This window comes from Engystomops pustulosus, chromosome 6, assembly GCF_040894005.1.
Source record: "Engystomops pustulosus chromosome 6, aEngPut4.maternal, whole genome shotgun sequence".
Taxonomy (NCBI): Eukaryota; Metazoa; Chordata; class Amphibia; order Anura; family Leptodactylidae; genus Engystomops; species Engystomops pustulosus.
This window is the reverse complement of record NC_092416.1, coordinates 152,527,535-152,555,061: the sequence shown is the minus strand read 5'-3', so window position 1 is coordinate 152,555,061 and position 27,527 is coordinate 152,527,535. Positions and strand designations below refer to the sequence as shown.

At 47.1% G+C, this 27,527-nt stretch overlaps 1 protein-coding gene across 1 annotated transcript; it reads left to right on the top strand.

The window, feature by feature from the left end:
• The first annotated feature begins 566 nt into the window (after positions 1-566).
• Positions 567-2,662, top strand: LOC140065978 (olfactory receptor 8I2-like). Its single transcript, XM_072113540.1, has 2 exons — positions 567-612; positions 1,695-2,662. Exons 1-2 carry the CDS (start codon positions 567-569, stop codon positions 2,660-2,662), a joined length of 1,014 nt encoding a protein of 337 aa, XP_071969641.1.
• Positions 2,663-27,527: the final 24,865 nt, after the last annotated feature.

The window sequence follows — 27,527 nt, the reverse complement described above, 5'->3', positions numbered from 1 at the left end:
ATATGCTAATGAGGGGGAGGGACCTTGTCTGGTCATGTGACCACTATGTTTGGTATAAATGTATGACTCTCACTGATATCACTTAGCTTGAAAAAGGCTCCTTGGAGCTGAAACGTTGCGCTGCACTATATTTAACTATAACTATAATTTTTACACATAAAGAGCTCTGTGAGGGCTTGTTTTCTGCCTAGCAAATTGCACTTCATTGTGACAGTATTTAATATTCCATGTTATGCACTGGGAAGCGGGAAAAAAATTCCAAATGTAGTGAAAATGGTGAAAAAACGCATTTGCAACATTTTCTTGTGGCTTGGGTTTTACGACTTTCACTGTGTGCTAAAAATGACATGTCTGCTTTATTCTTTGGGCCGGTACAATCGCGGGGATACCAAATTTGTATAGGTTTTATAATTTTTTCATACATTTACAGAAATTTAAACCTCCTGTCCAAAAATTAGGGGGGGGGGGGATTTTGCCATCTTCTGGTGCTAATAACTTTTTTATACTCTTTTTTTTAATAACTTTTTTAGTCTCTTGCTTTGGACATCACTTTTCTCTCCTTCCCGATGCCGGAGTATACTACCAGCATTAGGACCCAAAGCAGAGATGCAGGTAAGTACCAGAGGGCAGTGAAAAATTGTCAGATGTTCTCACTGTTCCTGGGTGCACTCCTGCTCTGGGCACCATCCTGCTCTCTTCCCTTACAGCAGAATGTACAATCAGCATCAGGACGCCATTACTATTTTTACATGCTCCGGTGTCTCCATTATAACTGCCTGCTCTGGGGTTCTCTACATGGATCACATTGTTCGTTTACTATTATTTCTGGTTACCTGTATTTCTGCATCTGTTGCCAATGTGTCACTATTTTTGTCCCTGGCAGTAAAAACACATCACTCTGTGTTGGGGTTTTTCTTTTAAATGATTTTAAGGCATACCAATAAACATATTGGGGCTTATTTTCTAAGGTCCCGCGGCCGCATTTCCTTCGGGTTTTCCGGCGTTTTTGGGGATCGCGTCACGGATTGCATCGCATACAATTGGATTGTGACGCAATCGCGCGGGCTTTCACGCAATACAAATCGGGGGGCGGGCCGTTGCACGATCCGGGATTTTAAATTTAAAATTGTGTCGCAAGCCAAGCACTTACATGCACCGGAAAGAAGAAGGTGAACTCCGGCGGACCTGATCAGGGAAGCAACAGATGCAGGATATTGAGCGCACGCTGGTAGTGAATCGCGGCAGACTTCATCATTGTCGGACATTCCGGATCGGGGATCGCGCAGGGACCAGGTAAGTAAATGTGCCCCATTAAGTTTAATACCGAGTGTATGTTATTTGTATTAGGCCTCATGACACCAGATCTTTTCTGGTTTTTGGTTCATTTATGGATCTAGTGACCTGGCAACAAGAGCAGCAGGATACAAAGTGATCAATTCTCAATCCTGTATCTGATGAACGTTAAACATTAACTTCTAGCCTGAGAGCAGGTTTTTTTTGCAGTGTAAAATATGTGGAGTGTGTTGGGTTGTTAAGGCCATGATCATTGTCATCTTTGTCATTTACTATCTGCCCACCTTCTTGCAAGTTCTGGAAGTATCAGAAAAACACAAAAAGCGGTTTTGCTTCAGAAAACTTTTTTATTAAATACTTTTTTAATTTTATCTTTATTCTGACTAGATTTTATGTCTTAGACTTAGGGGCTGATAATTCAGTGTCTTCAATGAACCAAACAAGAGTGACAGAATTCATTCTATTGGGTTTTGGAAACCTCCACAGCTTCAGCAGTTTATTTATCACTATGTTCTTGATCATCTTTCTTTTCACAGTTATTGGAAACCTTCTGATCATCATCCTAGTTTCCACCAATGTCCGGCTCCGCTCCCCCATGTATTACTTCCTCTGTCATCTTTCCTCCTGTGATCTTGTAATTTCTACAAATATTGTCCCCAACATGCTCAGTGCCATTCTTCTAGGAGGGAAAATAATTACCTTTTATGCATGTATTACTCAGATTTACTTCTATAGTGGTACAATCACTACTGAATGTTTTCTTCTGGCAGTGATGTCCTATGATCGATATTTGGCCATCTGCAATCCCCTAAGATACTCTAGTATCATGGATATGAAGTACCAGATATATCTTTCCTTAGGACCATGGTTGGTGGGTTTTACAACCAATTTATCAGGAGTCTTACCTATAGCAAACTTTGATTTTTGTCTTGACAATGTCATTGACCATTTCTACTGTGATGTTCTTCCTCTGCAGAAGCTTTCCTGCTCAGACACTTTTACTGTAGAACTGGAAGTCTTTATCTTAACTTTGCCTATATTTATTATTCCCTGTAGTTTTATCATTGTAACCTATGTGTATATCTTCAGCACTATAATGAAGATACCATCTGCAACCAGCAAACACAAAACCTTTTCTACCTGCAGTTCTCATCTTATTGTCGTGGGGGCATTTTATTGGACACTTATAGTTAAGTACATGATCCCATCTAATGGAGCTTCAATGCTCATGAATAAGATTGTTTCCTTACTACACACTGTATTTACTCCTCTGTTCAATCCTATAATATACAGTCTCAGAAACCAGGACATAAAGACAACATTTAAAAAGTTTTGGCCAATAATTGGGCCAAAAAGTTTTGCATATTAAAAATACATTTGGTTTGCTTAATAGTGTTCAATAAAATGTGTGTATTTTTTGTGCATAACAATCTTTTGATTTCCATGATGGTAGATATATTTTAACCGCTTGCCATCAATGGGCTTTTTCTATTTTTCTGGTGAGCGTGAAGAGAATGGGAGACTTGTAATCCTGTCTATTCTGATTGACTTTTTGATTCCGAATGACGCTTCTGTTAAATTTTTGGGTATATTTCATATAATCTTGGTGTCCCTTGCAGGCAAACACCGCTAGCATCAATGCGGGTGTACACTATCATATTGTTTCAATTTTACCCTGTTTCCCAGGAAATAAGACACCCCCAAAAAATAACTCTTAGAAATATAAGCCCTCCCCTGAAAATAAGACCTACGGGCATCGATGTCCCGGACTACAGGTTCATGTACCAGAATCTCTGGCTGCGAGCACCAAACTATATGAACTAACGTGCAGGATTTGGATTGCTGTCTCTCCCTCCCTCTTCAAGACCTACGGGCAGCCACTGCTACAGCTCACACTACACCATACAGTAGTATTGATATAATGTTTAGTGATGAATTCATGGGATAAAATCACAGACTGTTGTGTTAAAAATGCGCTATGAGTAGGCTACCCGTACAAGCAGTCTTTGTAGAAAAGTGCTATTGGTAAACGTGAGACATTGGGGCCAAGGGTTAATGCAGACATGTGGTAAGCAGGAGGAGTCTGTTTGTCTATGTTGGCCTAGCTAGCATAGACATCTTTGTAATGTCCGTACTGGGCTTGCTTATTATGGAGTAGGGGTAGGCTGGTAGTGGGACTCCTACTCCATCCGGGCTTCGGTCCTGGGTTTCTGTATAGCCAACAGGTGCGGTTCACAGGACTCGTTAGAGCCTGATTTAGACTGCAGGCTAGAAGCAGTAGGAGAGGCCCTACCTGGAGAGCTGAAGGCTGGACTGTGTTCACACAGCAAAGGTAACTGAGTGCCTCCTGTACTACTGCTGGCCAAAACAGTGTGCCTGGCACATGTATAGTTAGGTGTTATCGTTGTATTAGGCAGTAGCCAGCTGGGTAGGGTTTATTTTGTATGTGCCTAAGCCAGGGGCGTCGCTAGGTCAAGAGATCCGGGGCCCGTGCCCCGGATCTTTTGACCTGTGCCCCGAACGTCCCAGGCAATTTTCCTCACTATCATCGCTATCTATGTCCTCAGGACGTAGATAGCGATGAGGAGTGAAGAGCGGATGAACGGAGCCGTTCTCCACTACAGGGAGCAGGAGACGCAGTCACACAGCGTCTCCTGCTCCAAGCAGCTCACTACAGCTGCCAGGAGCAGGAGACGCCGGGTGATGACGTCACCGCGCCTCAGCGCTGCAGGGAAAGGTGAGAAGCTGGAAGAGAGACTGAGGTGAGAATAAGTGTTTTTTTTTTTTTAATTATGCAAGGGGGAGGGGGTACATTTAGGGGACTTAAGTTGTCATTACAGATGGCTATGGGAAACAACATTACAGGATATTACTGGGGGCTGTGGAGACATTACTGGTGTCTGTGGGGAATATTACAGGGGGTTGTGGGCACATTACTTGGAGCAGTAAAGACATTGGAGGTGTGCAGTAGAGGACATTACAGGGGGCTATAAAGACATTGGAGGGAGCTGTGGGGGACATTTTACAGGGGACTCTAGGGGACATTACTGCGGGCTGTGAAGACATTGAGGGGGGCTGTTGAAGACCATTACTGGGGGCTGTGGGGGATTTCTTAGTGGGGCGTTGAGGACGTTGGGGGGGCTGTGAGGGACATTACTGGGGCTGTAGGGGACTTCTAGGTGGGGCTGTGACAACATTGGGGGGCTGTAGGGGATATTACTGGGGCTGTAGGGGACTCCTAGGTGGGGCTGTGACAACATTTGGGGGCTGTAGGGGATATTACTGGGGCTGTAGGGGACTTTTTTTTAGTGTGGCTGTGGGGTACATTGGGGGCTGTGACAACATTGGGGGGCTGTGGGGGATATTACTGGGGCTGTAGGGGACTTCTAGGTGGGGCTGTGACAGCATTGGGGGGCTGTAGGGGATATTACTGGGGCTGTAGGGGACTCCTAGGTGGGGCTGTGACAACATTGGGGGGCTGTAGGTGATATTACTGGGGCTATAGGGGACTTTTCAGTGTGGCTGTGGGGGGGCATTGGGGGCTGTGACATCATTGGGGGGCTGTGGGGGATTTTGCTGGGGCTGTTGGGGACTTTTCAGTGTGGCTGTGGGGGACATTGGGGGTTGTGGGGGACATTACTGGGGCTGTAGGGGACTTCTCAGTGGGGCTGTGGGGAGCATTAGGGGCTGCGACAACTATTAGGTGAGTTGATTCTTTATGTAGGCACGATTAGGCTCGGCATCATTTAAGTTTAGGGTCACATTGAGAGCTTATTAGTGGGGGGCCACAGTAATTAAGTGTAGATTGCATTCTTACTTGTTAGTTCACGATTCAGGAACATTATTAGGTGGGTGGCACTATGAGGAGGTGTAATGTAAATTATGGGGCTTTATTATAAAACCAGATTGTGGGGGCCAGTGGCGCAGAGGCCCTGAAATAATCGCAAATGCTAGCTTATTGCTAGCTTTTGCGATTATTTTTCACAATCCGCCACCTTCACGCCAGTGGGGCGTGAAGGGGCGTGAAGGGGCGTGAAGGGGGGGGCGCGGCCGGCCGAGCGGGGGGCGCGGACGGACTGGAGTGGGCCGGCGCGGGGCGGTACTGTCCCCGCGCCTGCGCACTCGCTGCTGCCGGCGACTTTTCATATGTGAAAACTGGCAGCCCGATACATCAAGAGGCAGAAGCCTCTTCATGTATTGGGCTGCGAATTTGCAGCTGCGGGGCTATCACGAGCACGAGCGCCAGCGTATGATAAATATCCCCCTGTATGTATGTGTATATATATGTGTTTATATATGATTTATAGGTAATAAAGGTTTTAATATGTTATGTTAGGAAGCATTTATTATTTTTGTATTAACAGCATTTTCAGGAGGACTTTCTGTGTATCTTTATTAGGGTCCCTTTCACATGGTCGTCCATATGCTATCTGTACAAACAGCAGCTAGCATACGGAACGGCCCTGCTACAGGACTTCTTATGAAGAGGGGAGGGGTGAAGAGCTGTCACCCTTCCAACTCCCAAGTCAAGCAGTCCTGGCCTGCGAAAGGGGCCTTACAGTACAGGTAGCAGAGTGTTAGGGGTAGCAGCAGGATAACACCATTAGGGGACCAAGATGATGGGGACAATAAAGAACATAAGATGTCTGTGTGGTGAACTCCACAGGGAGGACTCGTGGCTGAAGAGGAGATGTGGTGATGCCGGCCCTAACAGAGAAGATAGAGGACAACTACACTTCACCTCCTGACACTGGATGTAACAGGTAGGGATTTCTCTTGTGTTTTCTGTATCTGTATGTGTCGTGTATAGGTTGTGTAAAGTCTGATACATATGCATTGGGGCCCGTGCCCCGGATCTTTTTCCACCCTAGCAACGCCCCTGGCCTAAGCCAAGGCTGAATTTGTGTTTTGGCAAAGAAGTGTGAATAAAACACTTGATTTGGACTATAACTCTGTGTGTCCCTGCTTCCTGCACAGCCAAAACATTGCCATTGTACAATTTTTTTTTTACCTTAATTTCATTGGACTTTTGGGAACTTTTAGCTCTTAGATATACATGGGAAATTATAAGGTTATTATAATGAAATGGAGAATGACACTGGAGGTGAGGAGACACAATACTCCATAACTGTGACACAGACATCCAACACTTCCACCACTGGAGTGTCCCTCCAAAGCCCCCCAGCCTGGCTGACAGCGACATACCAGCTAGGCATCTTCCTGGTCATACTAAATTCCAGCCTGCAAAAACCAGCATCTACCTGAAGCCAAATCTCCTTAAAAAAGGGGCCATTTTGGCCCCTGAAATGCATTGTGGTTCTTGTACGTTTAAGATAAGAAAAGTTTTCTCCATATTAATCCTTTTGGTCTGCACCTAACTCCAACCTCCCCCCATAGACTCTGTGACCTCTGCTGGGTGTATATGTCGCTCCGCAGCAGGAAACAGTAAAAAAACGCAGTTAGCTTTCATCTTAATAACCAAATAATATAAACCAAAATCAAAAAGGGACTTGGTCATGAAAAATTAAATAATTTTATTTAATAATAGTCAATAGAATAAAATAAATCGCCCTAAAGGCATCCATAAAATTTAAAGCAGTATGATGATAACATGAGCAGCTAATAAAGGTCTTTCACTTGATAAGGTTAAAGTTTTCCTATATACTTTCTATATCCATTCCTGGTAGTTTTTAAGATGTTTGCTGTCTTCCTAAGTATCTTATATTATTAGCACACCAAAAAAAACCTTAATGTTGCTAGTAGACATTCAAGCAATCCTCTAAAAGGTACAGGGCACTAGAGGGCCATATTATTATACCAGCTAAACTCTTTATCTCCAGAAAATGGAAATCCAATCATCCCCCTACATCCAGGTCCCTTACAGAACCACTGGCTGAACACTGTACATTTGAAAGGCTATTGGCAAGCAGACATAATACCTTAAAATAATTTCAAGTATGGGACCCGTGGATAAATTTACATCCCAAACTCGCTCCACTTATTACACATCTACCCATAAAGTATGGAATTATATCTGGAAAAGCAAAGCCTCAGGCCCAGCCACTACTACATTAAAGTATAACCGTCATTCTGAGCAAAAAAAACTAAAATACTTAATTCTTCTTCAGGTGTCCCTGGGAATCATTCCTCAAAGTATTTTGCCTTTCGGCCAAATTTAGTACCTCTTTTGGCCCATAGCAACCATGGTTTTCAGCTCTCAAAAAAACTACAATCAACAAGATGGAGGGGCAGAGCCTGCCACCTGTCACCTCATCACAAGCCGCACTGCTGACCATTGACACCACATCTATCTATCTATCTATCTATCTCATATCTATCTCTCATATCTAACGGTGTATCTATTATCTACTCCTATCTATCTATCTATCTATCTATCTATCTATCTATCTATGTAACACTCCAGCACAGCACATGAGGGGACAGCACATGAGGGCACAGCTTGCAGACTTGGAGAGAGTCTCCTGCCACTTCATTGTGTGAGGTGATGGGTGAAGGGGGGCTGCAGCTTGTGTCTGTGTGGATTATTAGTTTATACAGTGCAGGGAAAGCTGAGGGAGAGATAAGAATGTAGTTGTTTTGTTACTACATTAGTTAAGGCACAAGACTGAGTGTTGGAGCAGTGAGAAATGAGGTAATTAGCTGTGAGCAGGGAATGTCCATAGTAACAGCTATTTGAGCAGTCACTGACATCTAGGGGAAGTCTGCAGAATACAAGAGGAAGGAGCAAGATTCGAGTAACTAATCCAATTGCAAAAGGGCTTAAAATTACCTACCCTACAACATATCAAAGTTTTTTTTAAAATGACGGTTACACTTTAACCCAGTGGGCAGTTAAAGGGATGCCACACCCATGCTTACTTGTCCATGTGTCAGTTGGGATATGCACCTTGCCACTAATGGGACTGTGCAGTGCACACCTTATTTTCTCCCTGACCTGGTGCAGGGGGGAAATGGCATGCCAACAAAGTTAGTGGTGGCTGGGAATGATGTGTTGTGAGACAGCAGCCACAGTAGGATTCTTGAACCTTTAAGGAACAAATTCATATTTACCTTGAGAAACAAGCCCGATGTTTCATATCTGCCATGTCACTATATGCAGTCATAGCTTTAGAAAGATTTCACGTACCCAATTGAAATTTAGATGTGTTTATGTGACATGTAGTAATCATATTTTGCAGCGGGACTAGTAATCTGCCAGCTGCGCAAGCATAGTCTTCTCGCACATGCACAAGTTTTTTAGACATCCGACCGACATCACCACTTGTCTGTTAAAAGCAGGAGGGACCAGGAGCTAATATAGAGTAGACGTGGGGTGTGCATATTTTAGGTTATGGGGAGCGATGAGGCACACAGGTGACTCGCCCTATAGATCCCTGGATACCAGGCAAGTGAAGATGTAAGGGAAACCATTTTTACCTAAAAGCAGGGGGTCAGAGAGTTACTATGACTATATAGGAACCTGCCAATAATTGTAATTGTGAAAAACATGGTGACTAGAGATGAGCGAGAACTAAAATGCTCGAGTGCTCGTTATTCAAGACAAACTTTTCCCGATGCTCGAGTGCTTGTCTCGAATAACGAGCCCTATTGAAGTCAATGGGAGACTCGACCATTTTTCACTGAAAGAACAGATTGAAAGAACGCTAAAGAAGAACACATTGCAGATGACTGGGGCATCAGTGACTGGAGACCAAGAGAAGGCGGAGATACTTAATAGGTTTTTTAGCTCTGTTTATACAATAGAAGAGAGAACTTCTGACTTGGGTGATGCCAGTGCGGGTCATGCACCCTGTAATCTACTAGACTGGCTAAATGTAGACATTATCCAATCTAAGCTCAATAAAATCAATGTGTACAAAGCTCCTGGACCAGATGGGTTATACCCCAGAGTTCTTAAAGAACTCAGTTCTGTTATTGCTGTACCACTGTCTAAAATCTTCAGGGATTCCGTAATGTCTGGTGTGGTGCCAAGTGACTGGCGCAAGGCAAATGTGGTGCCAATATATAAAAAGGGCTCTAGAACTTTGCCAGGCAATTACAGGCCTGTAAGCTTAACTTCCATTGTGGGGAAAGTGTTGGAAGGGTTAGTAAAAGACTACATACTGGAGTATGTGACATCAAATAGAATAATAAGTGATAGCCAGCATGGGTTTACTAAGAATAGAAGTTGTCAAACTAACCTTATCTGCTTCTATGAAGAGGTGAGCAGGTGCCTGGATGGAGGAGCAGCTGTGGATATTGTGTTCTTGGACTTTGGAAAGGCATTTGACACTGTCCCTCATAGACGCCTGATGGGTAAAATTAGGGCTATTGGTTTGGCAGAAATCATTTGCAATTGGATTGAAAACTGGCTGAAGGATCGTATCCAGAGAGTTGTGGTCAATGATTCCTACTCGGAATGGTCACCAGTTATGAGTGGTGTACCTCAGGGTTCTGTGCTTGGCCCACTACTAATTAATGTATTTATTAATGATATAGAGGTAGGAATTAGTAGCACTGTGTCTATTTTTGCAGATGACACCAAACTGTGTAGTGTAATACAGTCTATGGAGGATGTTCATAGGCTGCAGGGTGACTTGGACAAACTGAATGTTTGGTCATCCACTTGGCAAATGAGGTTTAATGTGGATAAATGTAAGGTTATGCACCTGGGGGCCAATAATCCAAAATATGTCTTGGGGGAGTAAATCTGGGAGAGTCCCTTGTTGAGAAGGACCTGGGGGTACTAGTAGATCATAAATTGAATAACAGCATGCAATGTCAATCAGCTGCCTCTAAAGCTAGTAGGATCATGTCATGTATCAAAAGTGGTATGGACTCTCGTGATAGTGATGTAATATTACCACTATACAAGGCACTGGTTCGGCCACACCTGGAATATGCGGGCATCACGGAGCGGGCATGGAGGATCGGAGCGGGGGCTGAAATGGAGGCTGGAGCGGGGCTGGGCTGGAGCAGGACCAACACCACAGAAAGAACACAGTGAAGAACACATTGCAGATGTTCCGTACATCTGCTAACTGATCGGAAGACACGTGTTCTTCACAATAGTATATGAAGAACAATATGTTTGAAGAACACATTGCAGATGTTCTTCATATACTATTGTGAAGAAAACCATTGGCAGGCGTGTCTTCCCATAAGTTAGCAGATGTTCGGAACATCTGCAATCTGTTCTTTACTGTGTTCTTTCTGTGGTGTTGGTCCTGCTCCAGCCCCGCTCCGATCCAGCCTCCATTTCAGCCCCGCTCCGATCCTCCATGCCCGCTCCGTGATGCCCGCTACAGTCCCGCTCCGCTCCGTGATCTCCGCTCCGTGATGCCCGCTCCTCCATGGTTGCTCCGATCCTCCATGGCCACTCCAGTCCCACTCTGCTCCTCCATGCCCGCTCCAGCCCCCGCTCCGCTCCTCCATACCTGCTCGGTGATGCCCGCTCCGCTCCTCCATGCCCGCTCCAGTCCCGCTCCACTTCAGCCCACTTCCGCTCCTGCATGCCTGATCCAGCGTCTGCGCTTGTGTCTTCGGCTAAGTCAGCAGATGTTCGGAACATCTGCAATCTGTTCTTCACTGTGTTCTTCACTTAAATGATCCTGTGTTCACTGTTTTAATTGTATTCTTCACTGTTCTTCACTGCCTTTTCTTAAATAAATGCTCGATCTCAAGCAGGGGAAATAATCGTCCGAGCAACGAGCCGTTCCGAGTACTCTAATACTCAAACGAGCATCAAGCTCGGACGAGTATACTCGCTCATCCCTAATGGTGACATGTTCCCTTTAAATATTTGTATAGTCTTCGTTACCACACAATACAAATGTCCAAGGAGTAATTAAAAACACTGCCATCCACCCCTAGAGGTAACAAGCGTGCACGTGAGGACAGTCTACCATCGATAATATGATGTTAGATGTCCTTTAAGAATTCTAAATGTTATGCTTTTCAGACAGATATTCTTACCATCCAAATTACCGTATATACTCGTGTATAAGCCGAGTGAAGATTCATTGTCTGTTTTTCCAATAAAGGTATCTATTAGAATCCCCTGTTACTCCATAAAAACGATCCAGCACGATCCAATATTGCGATATATTTATTAAAATTGAAGTTAAAACATAACAAAATGAATAAAATAAAATTATTTTATTCATTTTGTTATGTTTTAATTTCAATTTTAATAAATATATTGAAATATTGGATCGTGCTGGATCGTTTTTTACGGAGTAACAGGGGATTCCAATAGATGCCCATTATTGAAAAACACAATGGGGGTCATTTACTAAAGGCCCGATTCGCGTTTTCCCGACGTGTTACGCGAATATTTCCGATTTGCGCCGATTGTACCTGAATTGCCCCGGGATTGTGGCGCACGCGATCGGATTGTGGCGCATCGGCGCCGGCATGCGCGCGACGGAAATCGGGGGGCGTGGCCGAACGAAAACCCGACGGATTCGGAAAAACCGCCGCATTTAAAAACCGCAAAAGTGTCGCTTGGGGATCGCTTACCTTCACTTGGTCCGAGGTGGTGAATTCCGGCGCGATGAGATGACTTTCAGCGCAGCAGCGCCACCTGGTGGACGGCGGAAGAACTACATTCATAAATCCCGGCCGGACCCGAATGCAGAGCAGAGAACGCGCCGCTGGATCGCGACTGGACCGGGTAAGTAAATGTGCCCCAATGTCTTACCGAGTCCATTCCCCTACAGCAGCGTTCCATCTCCATCGATACTGCCTACATATGAGTTGTGCCATCAGCACAACCTAAAAAGATAAGCAGAAACCTAACTGTATTGAGAAAACACCTGGGATAACCTACACATTGAGTACCCCTGGCTCTTGCTTCTTCTCTTTTCTTCAGGATAACAAAATAACATATTCTCTGACTGTTATTAACAAAAATACAGCATTTCAAAGATATAATTCCAAACTGTCTCTATCAGTCCTGGTGTACACATTTTTTGTTTCCCTGGGATCCAACCGTAAATCAGAAGTTTACGGTCTGGCAGGACTGACACTTCTCCTGTCTGACACTAAACCTACTCAAGAACAAATACCAGAATTGCACAGAAAGTTATTTACAAACGTATGAAAGAATCTTTATTTGATCAAGACATACAGTAAAATTACATGGGACAGACGTTTTATGCAGAGAGAATGTCAGCTAATGCTGGGGAGATTACATAAAACATCAGGGTGGCGTGGTAATATACAAATATAGATTAATGACCATGTGGAATCAGTCTACTGTGCCAGAAGAGATATTAATAAAGATGGGACAAACTGCATAACATTTCAGTCATACATAGCAAGTGACATTGTAAAAGTCCAGTAATAGAATTACCTAGGCACCAGAGTACACACGTCCACCCAGATGAAAAAGCACCCCGATGCACGTTTAGGCACGCTGCTTTCGTCAAGGGGTATTGTTACACAAACGAGGGACATTATTTAAAAGCCCAAAGACCAATGGGAGTCAAGAGTGTTCACCTGTATATAATTAACGCTCAATGATCTTCTATCGGGCGCATGCCGTGGACAACGCTCCGCTTCCGGACTCCGGAGCAACGGCAACCACGTGATCCGATCACATGACTGGTGACGTCGGAACTCGCGCACATCGACCGGGCCCGGAGACCCGCCGACGCATGTGCACAGACAGCACCAGCATATCAGGTGAAAACATACCAAACTCCAGTACAATGAGTTCATTTATACTTCAAGATAAATCGAGAAATGAAAGTTATAATATCATCATTAGAGATGAGCGAACATACTCGTCCGAGCTTGATGCTCGTTCGAGCATTAGCGTACTCGAAACTGCTTGTTGCTCGGACGAGTATTTCACCAGCTCAAGAAAATGGCATCTCCCGCCGTTTTGCTTTTTGGCGGCCAGAAACAGAGCCAATCACAAGCAAGGAGACTCTGCACTCCACCCAGCATGACGTGGTACCCTTACACGTCGATAGCAGTGGTTGGCTGGCCAGATCAGGTGACCCTGGAAGAGACTAGCCCCTGCCCGCGCTGCTCGCGTCATTCTCTGTCTGGATGCCGCTAGGGAGAGAGCTGCTGCTGGTCAGGGAAAGTGTTAGGGTGTTCTATTAGAATAGTGTTAGGCAGGAGTGATTCTACAAGAAACCAACAGTCCTTCTTAGGGCTACAATAACGTTTTATTTTCCTTATTTTTGGTTTGCTTGTGGCGGGGCTTGCTGCCATTAGTAGTGCAGCTAGTACCATATTGTGAGTAATTTGCAGGGAGACTTGCGACCGTTGTGTTTAGCTCTTAGTGACACACATATCCACCTCAAACACCGAAGTGGGACAATTTATTAGGGGTTTGATTTGAATTGGGCAGAGTCTGCTGATTTATTTTTTTTTACGTTTATTTCTTTTTAGAACTCAAAGTCATCAGGCACAGCAAAAAATCCAGTTGTGTGCTGTCAGTGTAGGTTAGAAACTAGTCATAGCAATAGGATAGCATCGTTTTGTTTAAAAAAAAAAAATTAAGTTTACACTTTAATTTGGAAAATGTTTAACCCCAGGGCTAGGGGTAGAGGACGAGGGCGTGGGCGTCCAACTACTGCAGGGGTCAGAGGCCGTGGTCCTGGGCGGGGTGAGACACCACCTGCTGATGAGGGAGCAGGGGAACGCCACAGAGCTACACTCCCTAGGTTCATCATGTCTCAAGTTACTGGGACTCGTGGTAGAGCACTGTTGAGGCCAGAACAGTGCGAAGAGGTGATGTCGTGGATTGCGGACAATGCTTCTAGCCATTTGTCCACCAGTCAGTCTTCCACGCAGTCCACCCATGTCACCGAAATCAGCACTCCTGCAGCTCCTCCACCTCAGCCTCCTTCCCCCCAGTCTGCCCCCTCCCACCAAAATTTGGCATTTGAACCGGCATACTCTGAGGAACTGTTTTCTGGACCCTTCCCACAGTCACAAACCACTTCCGGACAAGCTGCTGAGCTATTTTCCGATGCCCAGGTTTTCCACCGGTCACAGTCTGTGGGTGATGATGACATTATTGACGTAGTGGAAGAAGTGTGTAAAGAGTTGTCGGACGATGAGGAGACACGGTTGTCAGACAGTGGTAAAGTTGTTGTCAGGGCAGGAAGTCCGAGGGGGGAGCAGACTGAGAGATCGGAGGATGATGAGGTGACAGACCCAAGCTGGGTTGATAGGCCGGGTGAACACAGTGCTTCTGAGACGGAGGCGAGTCCTATAGCAGAACAGGTTGGAAGAGGCAGTGGTGGGGCCAGACGGAGAGGCAGGGCCAGAGCTGGTGCATCAGCGCCAAATTTTTCCCGTAGTCAAGCTCCCGTGGCGAGGGCTAGATTTTCAGAAGTCTGGAGGTTCTTTAAAGAAACACCGGATGACCGATGGACTGTGGTGTGCAACCTGTGCCAAACCAGGATCAGCAGGGGTTCCACCACTACTAGCTTAACTACCACCAGTATGCGCAGGCATATGAATGCTAAACACCCCACTCAATGGCACCAAGCCCGTTCACCTCCGGCCGGGCACAACACTGCTCCTTCCACTGTGTCATCTGCTAGTCAGTCCCCTGGCCAGGACCCCGGCCCAAACACCTCCCGTGCGAAAACCCCATCTTCGCCTCCACGATCCTCCACAGCATCCACCAGCGTTCAGCTCTCCATACCCCAGACGCTGGAGCGCAAAAGGAAGTATAGTGCAACCCACCCACATGCCCAAGCCCTGAACGTCCACATCTCCAAACTGCTTAGCCTGGAGATGCTGCCCTATAGGCTGGTAGAGACCGAGGCCTTTCGAAACCTCATGGCGGCGGCCGCCCCTCGGTATTCGGTCCCCAGCCGCCACTACTTTTCCCGATGTGCCGTCCCAGTCCTGCACCAGCACGTGTCAGACAACATCATCCGTGCCCTGACCAACGCCGTTTCTGACAAGGTCCTCCTGACCACGGACACGTGGACGAGTGCTGCCGGGCAGGGCCACTATGTATCGCTGACGGCACATTGGGTTAACTTGGTGGAGGCTGGGACCGAGTCTGACCCTGGGGCTGGTCATATACTGCCGACGCCGAGGATTGCGGGGCCTACCTCGGTCCAGGTCTCAAAGGCCTACTATGCCTCCTCCTCCTCCCACCCCTCCTCCACCGAATTACCATCCGTGGGCATGGCGCCATGCTGAACCTAGGCGATAAAAGACACACCACCCAAGACCTATTACAGGGCATCACGGCGCAGACCGATCTGTGGCTGGCACCGCTGAACCTGAAGCCAGGCATGGTTGTGTGTGACAACGGCCGTAACCTGGTGGCGGCTCTGCAACTCGGCAGACTGACACATGTGCCATGCCTGGCCCATGTGTTAAATCTCATAGTTCAGCGTTTCCTCAAGACATACCCCAATCTGTCTGATTTGCTCACGAAGGTGCGCCGCATCTGTGCGTATTTCAGGAAGTCCAGCACAGATGCTGCCACTCTCAGGGCAGCTCGGCGCCGCCTCCAACTGCCCGCTCACCGACTGTTGTGCGACGTGCCCACGAGATGGAATTCAACATTAACCATGTTATCCAGAGTTTACCAGCAGCGCAGAGCGATTGTAGACTGCCAGATGTCAACTTCCACCAGAACTGGTAGTCAGGTCAGTCAGCTTCCTCAAGTCTACAATGAGGAGTGGACGTGGATGTCTGATATCTGTCAGGTGCTGAGTTACTTTGAGGAGTCAACACAGATGGTCAGTGGCGATGCCGCCATCATCAGCCTCACCATTCCGCTGCTTGGCCTGTTGAAAAACTCTCTGGTCAGCATGAAGTCGGAAGCTTTGCGCTCGTCACAAGAGACGGGGGAAGAAGATTCCCTTGTTGATAGCTAAAGCACCCTCAGGTCTGTTTCTCAGCGCATATCGGAGGAGGTGGAGGAGGATGCGGAGGAAGAGGAGGAGGATGTTGGCGAGACAGAAGAGGGGACCATTGTTCAGTCCTTCACTGTTCAGCGTGTATGGGCAGAAGAAGAGGAGTTGGAGGAGTTGGAAGAGGAGGAAATGGAGAGTCAGGCCAGTGAGGGGAGTGAATTCTTGTGCGTTGGTACTCTGGCGCATATGGCAGATTTCATGCTAGGCTGCCTATCCCGTGACCCTCGTGTTCAAAGAATTTATTCCAGCACCGATTACTGGGTATTCACTCTCCTGGTCCCACGGTACAAGCAAAATCTTTCCACTCTCATCCCTGAAGAGGAAAGGAGTGTGAGAATGCATGAATACCAGCAGGCCCTGGTGCACAAGCTGAAACAGTATTTCCCATCTGACAGCGCTAGCGGCAGAGGGCGTACTTCTGTGGGACAAGTAGCGAGGGAGAGTAGGCGAGCAGGCAGCTTGTCCAGCACTGGCAGGGGTACGCTTTACAAGGCCTTTGCCAGTTTTATGTCACCCCAGCAAGACACTGTCACCTGTCCCCAGTCTCGGCAGAGTAGGGCTGATCTTTACAGAAAGATGGTGAGGGAGTACGTAGCTGACCATACCATCGTCCTAAATGATCACACAGCTCCCTACAACTACTGGGTTTCAAAGCTGGACATGTGGCACGAACTGGCGCTGTACGCCTTGGAGGTTCTTGCCTGCCCTGCCGCTAGCGTGTTGTCCGAGCGGGTTTTCAGTGCAGCTGGTGGCATCATCACGTCATAAGCGTACACGCCTGTCGACTGACAGCGCTGACAGGCTGACGGTTATCAAGATGAATAAAGCCTGGATTTCTCATGATTTCCATTCTCCAGCAGGTGAAGGAAGCTCAACCTGAATAATTTATGCACTCCTCCTCCTCATTTTTCTCCTTCTCCTCCTCTTTGTACACTAAAGCAGAGGAAACTGGCTCTAGCTATAGTACTCTATGTATTTAATTTTTCTGGAGGGCCACCTACCCGGTTCTCTGTTTTAAACAATTTTTGGGAGTGCCACATACAGGCACTCAATCTATTTCATTTTTCTGGAGGACCACCTACCTGTTCCTCTGGTTTGAAAACTTTTTTGGACTGCCACATACAGGCTTTATCCAAATTAAATTGTCTCTATAGCAGCCTCCACTCGTCGTCTTTTTAGCTGCCCCCACACGTTGTCTCCATTGCTACCTCCACACGTCATCACTAGAGATGAGCGAACATGCTCGTCCGAGCTTGATGCTCGGTCGAGCATTAGGGTACTCGAAACTGCTCGTTGCTCGGACAAATACTTTGCCCGCTCGAGAAAATGGCAGCTCCCGCCGTTTTGCTTTTTGGCGGCCAGAAACAGAGCCAATCACAAGCCAGGAGACTCTGCACTCCACCCAGCATGACGTGGTACCCTTACACGTCGATAGCAGTGGTTGGCTGGCCAGATCAGGTGACCCTGGGATAGACTAGCCGCTGGCCGCGCTGCTCGGATCATTCTGTCTCTGGATGCCGCTAGGGAGAGAGCTGCTGCTGGTCAGGGAAAGCGTTAGGGTGTTCTATTAGCTTACTGTTAGGCAGGAGTGATTCTCAAAGAACCCAACAGCCCTTCTTAGGGCTACAATAACGTTCTACTTTTTTTATTTTAATTTGCATCTTTTACCATTTTGTGAGGAATTAGCAGGGGGACTTGCTACCGTTGTGTTTAGCTCTTAGTGGCACACATATCCATAGCAAAGACCGAAGTGGGAAAATTCAGTAGGGGTTGGATTTCTATTAGGCAATAACTCAGTGTCATCTCATCTGGCATAGTAGTGTGCTTCCTTTGATACTTGGCTAGAAAATAGCCATAGGAGAATACAAATAGCTTCTTGAAGCCTACAGTAGCGTTCTATATATTTGATTTCTGGTTGATCTGCTGGTGGCTGTAGTTTCTGCAGTGCATGTACTTGCCAATTCTGAGCAATTTGTAGTGAGACTTGCGACCGCTGTGTTCTGCGCTTAGTGGCGCACATATCCATAGCAAAGGCTGAAGTGGGAAAATTCAGTAGGGGTTGGATTTCTATTAGGCAATAACTCAGTGTCATCTCATCTGGCATAGTAGTGTGCTTCCTTTGATACTTGGCTAGAAAATAGCCATAGGAGAATACAAATAGCTTCTTGAAGCCTACAGTAGCGTTCTATATATTTGATTTCTGGTTGATCTGCTGGTGGCTGTAGTTTCTGCAGTGCATGTACTTGCCAATTCTGAGCAATTTGTAGTGAGACTTGCGACCGCTGTGTTCTGCGCTTAGTGGCGCACATATCCATAGCAAAGGCTGAAGTGGGAAAATTCAGTAGGGGTTGGATTTCTATTAGGCAATAACTCAGTGTCATCTCATCTGGCATAGTAGTGTGCTTCCTTTGATACTTGGCTAGAAAATAGCCATAGGAGAATACAAATAGCTTCTTGAAGCCTACAGTAGCGTTCTATATATTTGATTTCTGGTTGATCTGCTGGTGGCTGTAGTTTCTGCAGTGCATGTACTTGCCAATTCTGAGCAATTTGTAGTGAGACTTGCGACCGCTGTGTTCTGCGCTTAGTGGCGCACATATCCATAGCAAAGGCTGAAGTGGGAAAATTCAGTAGGGGTTGGATTTCTATTAGGCAATAACTCAGTGTCATCTCATCTGGCATAGTAGTGTGCTTCCTTTGATACTTGGCTAGAAAATAGCCATAGGAGAATACAAATAGCTTCTTGAAGCCTACAGTAGCGTTCTATATATTTGATTTCTGGTTGATCTGCTGGTGGCTGTAGTTTCTGCAGTGCATGTACTTGCCAATTCTGAGCAATTTGTAGTGAGACTTGCGACCGCTGTGTTCTGCGCTTAGTGGCGCACATATCCATAGCAAAGGCTGAAGTGGCAAAATTCAGTAGGGGTTGGATTTCTATTAGGCAATAACTCAGTGTCATCTCATCTGGCATAGTAGTGTGCTTCCTTTGATACTTGGCTAGAAAATAGCCATAGGAGAATACAAATAGCTTCTTGAAGCCTACAGTAGCATTCTATATATTTGATTTCTGGTTGATCTGCTGGTGGCTGTAGTTTCTGCAGTGCATGTACTTGCCAATTCTGAGCAATTTGTAGTGAGACTTGCGACCGCTGTGTTCTGCGCTTAGTGGCGCACATATCCATAGCAAAGGCTGAAGTGGGAAAATTCAGTAGGGGTTGGATTTCTATTAGGCAATAACTCAGTGTCATCTCATCTGGCATAGTAGTGTGCTTCCTTTGATACTTGGCTAGAAAATAGCCATAGGAGAATACAAATAGCTTCTTGAAGCCTACAGTAGCGTTCTATATATTTGATTTCTGGTTGATCTGCTGGTGGCTGTAGTTTCTGCAGTGCATGTACTTGCCAATTCTGAGCAATTTGTAGTGAGACTTGCGACCGCTGTGTTCTGCGCTTAGTGGCGCACATATCCATAGCAAAGGCTGAAGTGGGAAAATTCAGTAGGGGTTGGATTTCTATTAGGCAATAACTCAGTGTCATCTCATCTGGCATAGTAGTGTGCTTCCTTTGATACTTGGCTAGAAAATAGCCATAGGAGAATACAAATAGCTTCTTGAAGCCTACAGTAGCGTTCTATATATTTGATTTCTGGTTGATCTGCTGGTGGCTGTAGTTTCTGCAGTGCATGTACTTGCCAATTCTGAGCAATTTGTAGTGAGACTTGCGACCGCTGTGTTCTGCGCTTAGTGGCGCACATATCCATAGCAAAGGCTGAAGTGGGAAAATTCAGTAGGGGTTGGATTTCTATTAGGCAATAACTCAGTGTCATCTCATCTGGCATAGTAGTGTGCTTCCTTTGATACTTGGCTAGAAAATAGCCATAGGAGAATACAAATAGCTTCTTGAAGCCTACAGTAGCGTTCTATATATTTGATTTCTGGTTGATCTGCTGGTGGCTGTAGTTTCTGCAGTGCATGTACTTGCCAATTCTGAGCAATTTGTAGTGAGACTTGCGACCGCTGTGTTCTGCGCTTAGTGGCGCACATATCCATAGCAAAGGCTGAAGTGGCAAAATTCAGTAGGGGTTGGATTTCTATTAGGCAATAACTCAGTGTCATCTCATCTGGCATAGTAGTGTGCTTCCTTTGATACTTGGCTAGAAAATAGCCATAGCAATAGGATAGGATTGTTTGGTTCTAAAAACTCAAAAAAAAACAAAAAACACAAAAAAAAACAAAAAACACAAAAAAAACACACAAAAAAAAAAAAAAAAAGTAAAAAAAAAAAAAAAGTTATAACTCTCATTTTAAAAATGTTTAACCCCAGGGCTAGGGGTAGAGGACGAGGGCGGGGACGTGGGCGTCCAACTACTGCAGGGGTCAGAGGCCGTGGTCCTGGGCGGGGTGAGACACCACCTGCTGATGAGGGAGCAGGGGAATGCCGCAGAGCTACACTCCCTAGGTTCATGTCTGAAGTTACTGGGACTCGTGGTAGAGCACTGTTGAGGCCAGAACAGTGCGAACAGGTGATGTCGTGGATTGCTGACAATGCTTCGAGCAATTTGTCCACCACCAGTCAGTCTTCCACGCAGTCCACCCATGTCACCGAAATCCCCACTCCTCCAGCTCCTGCACCTCAGCCTCCTCCCCCCCAGTCTGCCCCCTCCCAGGAAAATTTGCCATTTGAACCGGCATACTCTGAGGAACTGTTTTCTGGACCCTTCCCACAGTCACAAACCACTTGTCCGGTTGCTGCTGAGCAATTTTCCGATGCCCAGGTTTTCCACCAGTCACAGTCTGTGGGTGATGATGACCTTCTTGACGTAGTGGAAGTGTGTAAAGAGGTGTCCGACGATGAGGAGACACGGTTGTCAGACAGTGGGGAAGTTGTTGTCAGGGCAGGAAGTCCGAGGGGGGAGCAGACTGAGGGATCGGAGGATGATGAGGTGACAGACCCAAGCTGGGTTGAGAGGCCGGGTGAACACAGTGCTTCTGAGACGGAGGAGAGTCCTCGACCTGAACAGGTTGGAAGAGGCAGTGGTGGGGCCAGACGGAGAGGCAGGGCCAGAGCTGGTGCATCAGCGCCACTGTCAACTAGTGAAGCTCCCGTGGTGAGGGCTCTTGCGGCGAGGGCTAGATCTTCAGAAGTGTGGAGGTTCTTTAAGGAAACACCGGATGACCGACGGACTGTGGTGTGCAACATTTGCCAAACCAGGCTCAGCAGGGGTTCCACCACTACTAGCTTAACTACCACCAGTATGCGCAGGCATATGAATGCTAAGCACCCCACTCAGTGGCAACAAGCCCGTTCACCTCCGGCCGTGCACACCACTGCTCCTTCCCCTGTGTCAGCTGCTAGTCAGCCCCCTGCCCAGGACCCTGGCCCAAAAACCCCATCGTCGCCTCCACGATCCTCCACAGCATCCACCAGCGTTCAGCTCTCCATACCCCAGACGCTGGAGCGGAAACGCAAATATAGTGCAACCCACCCGCACGCCCAAGCCCTTAATGTGCACATCTCCAGATTGCTTAGCCTGGAGATGCTGCCCTATAGGCTAGTAGAGACCGAGGCCTTTCGCAACCTCATGGCGGCGGCCGCCCCTCGGTATTCGGTCCCCAGCCGCCACTACTTTTCCCGATGTGCCGTCCCAGCCCTGCACCAGCACGTGTCAGACAACATCATCCGTGCCCTGACCAACGCCGTTTCTGACAAGGTCCACCTGACCACGGACACGTGGACGAGTGCTGCCGGGCAGGGCCACTATATATCGCTGACGGCACATTGGGTTAACTTGGTGGAGGCTGGGACCGAGACTGACCCTGGGGCTGCTCATATACTGCCGACGCCGAGGATTGCGGGGCCTACCTCGGTCCAGGTGTTTCAGGCCTACTATGCCTCCTCCTCCTCCCACCCCTCCTCCACCTCCTCCTCCGAACTACCATCCGTGGGCACGGCGCCATCAGTCGGTAGCTCTAGGCACAGCAGCAGTGCCGTCGCTAAGCGACAGCAGGCGGTGCTCAAACTGCTGAGCCTAGGCGACAAAAGGCACACCGCCCAAGAGCTATTACAGGGCATCACGGCGCAGACTGATCTGTGGCTGGCACCGCTGAACCTCAAGCCGGGAATGGTTGTGTGTGACAACGGCCGTAACCTGGTGGCGGCTCTGCAACTCGGCAGACTGACACATGTGCCATGCCTGGCCCATGTGTTAAATCTGATAGTGCAGCGTTTCCTCAAGACATACCCCAATCTGTCTGATTTGCTCACGAAGGTGCGCCGCATCTGTGCGCATTTCAGGAAGTCCAGCCCAGATGCTGCCACTCTCAGGGCAGCGCAGCGCCGCCTCCAACTGCCCGCTCACCGACTGTTGTGCGACGTGCCCACGAGGTGGAATTCAACACTGACCATGTTATCCAGAGTTTACCAGCAGCGCAGAGCGATTGTAGACTGCCAGATGTCAACTTCCACCAGAACTGGTAGTCAGGTCAGTCAGCTTCCTCAAGTCTACAATGAGGAGTGGACGTGGATGTCTGATATCTGTCAGGTGCTGAGTAACTTTGAGGAGTCAACACAGATGGTCAGTGGCGATGCCGCCATCATCAGCCTCACCATCCCGCTGCTTGGCCTGTTGAAAAACTCTCTGGTCAGCATGAAGTCGGAAGCTTTGCGCTCGTCACAAGAGACGGGGGAAGAATATTCCCTTGTTGATAGCCAAAGCACCCTGAGGTCTGTTTCTCAGCGCATATCGGAGGAGGTGGAGGTGGAGGAGGATGAGGAGGAAGAGGAGGAGAATGTTGGCGAGACACAAGAGGGGACCATTGTTGAGTCCTTCACTGTTCAGCGTGTATGGGCAGAAGAAGAGGAGTTGGAGGAGTTGGAGGAGGAGGAAATGGACAGTCAGGCCAGTGAGGGGAGTGAATTCTTACGCGTTGGTACTCTGGCGCATATGGCAGATTTCATGCTAGGCTGCCTATCCCGTGACCCTCGCGTTCAAAGAATTTATTCCAGCACCGATTACTGGGTGTTCACTCTCCTGGACCCACGGTACAAGCAAAATCTTGCCACTCTCATCCCTGCAGAGGAAAGGAGTGTGAGAATGCATGAATACCAGCAGGCCCTGGTGCACAAGCTGAAACAGTATTTCCCTTCTGACAGCGCTAGCGGCAGAGTGCGTAGTTCTGCGGGACAAGTAGCGAGGGAGAGTAGGCGAGCAGGCAGCTTGTCCAGCACTGGCAAGGGTACGCTTTACAAGGCTTTTGCCAGCTTTATGTCACCCCAGCAAGACACTGTCACCTGTCCCCAGTCTCGGCAGAGTAGGGCTGATCTTTACAGAAAGATGGTGAGGGAGTACGTAGCTGACCATACCATCGTCCTAAATGATCACACAGCTCCCTACAACTACTGGGTTTCAAAGCTGGACATGTGGCACGAACTGGCGCTGTACGCCTTGGAGGTTCTTGCCTGCCCTGCCGCTAGCGTCTTGTCCGAGCGGGTTTTCAGTGCAGCTGGTGGCATCATCACCGATAAGCGTACACGCCTGTCGACTGACAGCGCTGACAGGCTGACGCTTATTAAAATGAATAAAGGCTGGATTTCTCAGAATTTCCAATCTCCACCAGGTGAAGGAAGCTCAACCTGAATAATTGATCCACTCCTCCTCCTCCTCCTCATTTTCCTCCTTCTCCTCCTCTTTGTACAGTAAAGCAGAGGAAAATGGCTATTTTTTGACAGGGCCCACTGGCTCTTGCTATACTTCATGCATTTAATTTTTCTGGAGGGCCACCTACCCGGTCCTCTGTTTGAAACAATTTTTGTGAGTGCCACATACAGGCACTCAATCTATTCCATTTTTCTGGAGGGCCACCTACCCGGTCCTCTGGTTTGAACAATTTTTGGGACTGCCACATACAGGCACTCAATCTATTCCATTTTACTGGAGGGCCACCTACCTGCTCCTCTGGTTTGAAGAATTTTTGGGACTGCCACATACAGGCACTCAATCTATTCCATTTTACTGGAGGGCCACCTACCTGCTCCTCTGGTTTGAAACATTTTTGGGACTGCCACATACAGGCACTCAATCTATCCCATTTTACTGGAGGGCCACCTACCTGCTCCTCTGGTTTGAACAATTTTTGGGACTGCCACATACAGGCACTCAATCTATTCCATTTTACTGGAGGGCCACCTACCTGCTCCTCTGGTTTGAAACATTTTTGGGACTGCCACATACAGGCACTCAATCTATCCCATTTTACTGGAGGGCCACCTACCTGCTCCTCTGGTTTGAAACATTTTTGGGACTGCCACATACAGGCACTCAATCTATCCCATTTTACTGGAGAGCCACCTACCTGCTCCTCTGGTTTGAAACATTTTTGGGACTGCCACATACAGGCACTCAATCTATTCCATTTTACTGCAGGGCCACCTACCTGCTCCTCTGGTTTGAACAATTTTTGGGACTGCCACATACAGGCACTCAATCTATTCCATTTTACTGGAGGGCCACCTACCTGCTCCTCTGGTTTGAACAATTTTTGGGACTGCCACATACAGGCACTCAATCTATCCCATTTTACTGGAGGGCCACCTACCTGCTCCTCTGGTTTGAAAAATGTTTGGGACTGCCACATACAGGCACTATCCAAATTAAATTGTCTCCATAGCAGCCTCCACACGTTGTCTCCATTCCTACCTCCAAAAGTCGTCCATATAGCTGCCTCCATACATCGTCCCTTTATCAAACGAGGTGTGTCAGGCAGAAATTTGGGTTGTTTTCATGGATTCCACATCAAAGTTGTTAACTTTGTCGCCACCCTGCTGTGTAATCCACAAAATATACTTGCAAACTTTTACCATTTAGGGATATTATTTCAGCGCTTCTTGCGCATCTGTTTACATTCCCCTCACCCGCCATATCCTAAACTTATAAGAACGCTACTACACTTGATCTTATACAAAAGTGCTGTTTGGGGAGTAGCCTAGAGACAGGGGCTTGGATTTGCGAAAGCTCGCCTGGCAGCGGAGCGCCAGCTCCATGCGCATCATGCGCTTCTTGCGCATCTGTTTACATTCCCCTCACCCGGCATATCCTAAACTTATAAGAACGCTACTACACTTGATCTTATACAAAAGGTTCTTAGAAGTGCTGTTTGGGGAGTAGCCTAGAGACAGGGGCTTGGATTGGCGAAAGCTCGCCTGGCAGCGGAGCGCCAGCTCCATGCCAAGATCCAACTAACATAGTTTTAACTGCAGCACCTTTAATCTACTACTAGTTCACTGCCTCCATACATGGTCCCCTTATCAAACGAGCTGTGTCAGGCAGAATTTTGGGTTGTTTTCATGGCTTCCATGTTAACTTTGTCGCCACCCTGCTGTGTAATCCACAAAATATACTGGCAAACTTTTATCATGTACCGATATTATTTGAGCACTTCTTGCTCACCTCCTTTGGTTCCTCTCTGCCACCCATTGGTTTGAAGCCTGAGTCCATTTAGGGTATGTCGCCATGACACTCTCTAGCCTGCTGCCGCTGCCTCTGCATGCCGTCCCCTATAGTGTCAGGGTCAATTATTGCATGTTTTAGATGCTATCTAGCTTCATTCTGTCACTCTGTCATGGCCATGCTGTTGCCCATAATTTTGGCATAATGGTGCGTTTAAGCAGCCTCAGAGGCATCCATGCATGCTGCCCCTGCTGTTTCCTGTCCATTTCCGTGGTGTTTCCATCCTTTTCTGAGGTTCCCAGGTGTTTGGCCAAGCTTCCCTGTGCAGAGCCTTGGTCCCCTTGAAAAATGCTCGAGTCTCCCATTGACTTCAATGGGGTTCGTTATTCGAGACGAGCACTCGAGCATCGGGAAAAGTTCGTCTCGAATAACGAGTACCCGAGCATTTTAGTGTTCGCTCATCTCTAGTCATCACCATAGCTGCCTCCAAAAGTCGTCCATATAGCTGCCTCCATACATGGTCCCCTTATTAAAACGAGCTGTGTCAGGCAGAATTTTGGGTTGTTTTTATGGCTTCCACATCAAACTTGATAACTTTGTCGCCACCCTGTGGGAAAAGTCCTGAAGATTGATCATCAATATCATCCCATGCAAAAGACATGGCATGAATATGGCTATGATACCGCCTGGGTGACAGCGGGTTGTGGAATGGTTAATAGTGGGCTAGAAGAAGATTGTGTTTGGGATCCAAATAGAATTAAGGTGGTGGAAATTGCCAATGCCTCACCCCAAAGTCTGCCAAGTCTTATAGTAAACTTATTAGATCATATGATAAAATCACGATTTCTAGAAGTTTGCAGAGCACTTCAATAGAATGTTAAAATATTGAACCCCGCATCCTAATTAGCTGCATGTCAAATGGTTTCCCAATTTTTCCTTAATTACCTAGATTATAGGAAATCATAAGCTTTCTAATATACATGCATTAAAAATTGAGCCAACATCCCTCTTTTGCATACCAGTGCACTAGGCCCTGGTTTAGAAGAATGAAAAAAAGCCTAGTACAACCCATAAAAGTTTTTCATAGAAATAGAGTGAACTAAAGAGGTGTATTAGTAGATGCAGCTTTGTCACCCTTTGCGCTTCAAGAATAGCCTCTTGCAGGCCGGGGCTAAAATCCATTTCTAGCACAAACACTCTGTTCTGCTTAATTTGCAATATTAAAATATTTGGCAATGTGTATAATAAAACCAGAAATATTGTGTTCAATAAACGGCAACTGAAATTTAAAAAAAAAAAAAAAAACTTTGTCGCCACCCTGCTGTGTAATCCACAAAATATACTGGCAAACTTTTATCATTTACCAATATTATTTTAGCGCTTCTTGCGCATCTGTTTACATTCCCCTCACCCGCCATAACCCAAACTTATAAGAACACTACTACACTTGATCTTATACAAAAGGTTCTTAGAGGTGCTGTTTGGGGAGGAGCCGAGAGACAGGGGCTTGGACAGGCGAAAGCTCGCCTGGCAGCGGACCGCCAGCTCCATCCCAAGATTAGGCAGCCTCAGAGGCATCCATGCATGCTGCCCCTGCTGTTTCCTGTCCATTTTGCCTCCACAGCGTCCACCAATGTCTCCATGCGCAACTTTCAACTCTCTATACCCCAGAAGCTGGAGCACGAGAGGATATGCAGCACATCATCCCCTTATCAAACGAGCTGTGTCAGGCAGAATTTTCAGGTGTTTCACCAGATACATAGTGGAACTTGGCCCATCTGTCACCATGCTGGAGACCTGAAGTTTCAATCATAGAAGCAATATGGATGCCCCAGTAGTCACTCCTAATCATGGAAGTCGTCTCCATGGCTGCCTCCACA

Coding starts and splice junctions, on each gene's coding strand:
- LOC140065978 (XM_072113540.1), top strand. CDS start 567: ATGCCGGAGTATACTACCAGCATTAGGACCCAAAGCAGAGATGCAG. Junction 613..1,694: donor GACCCAAAGCAGAGATGCAG/GTAAGTACCAGA, acceptor TTTATGTCTTAG/ACTTAGGGGCTGATAATTCA.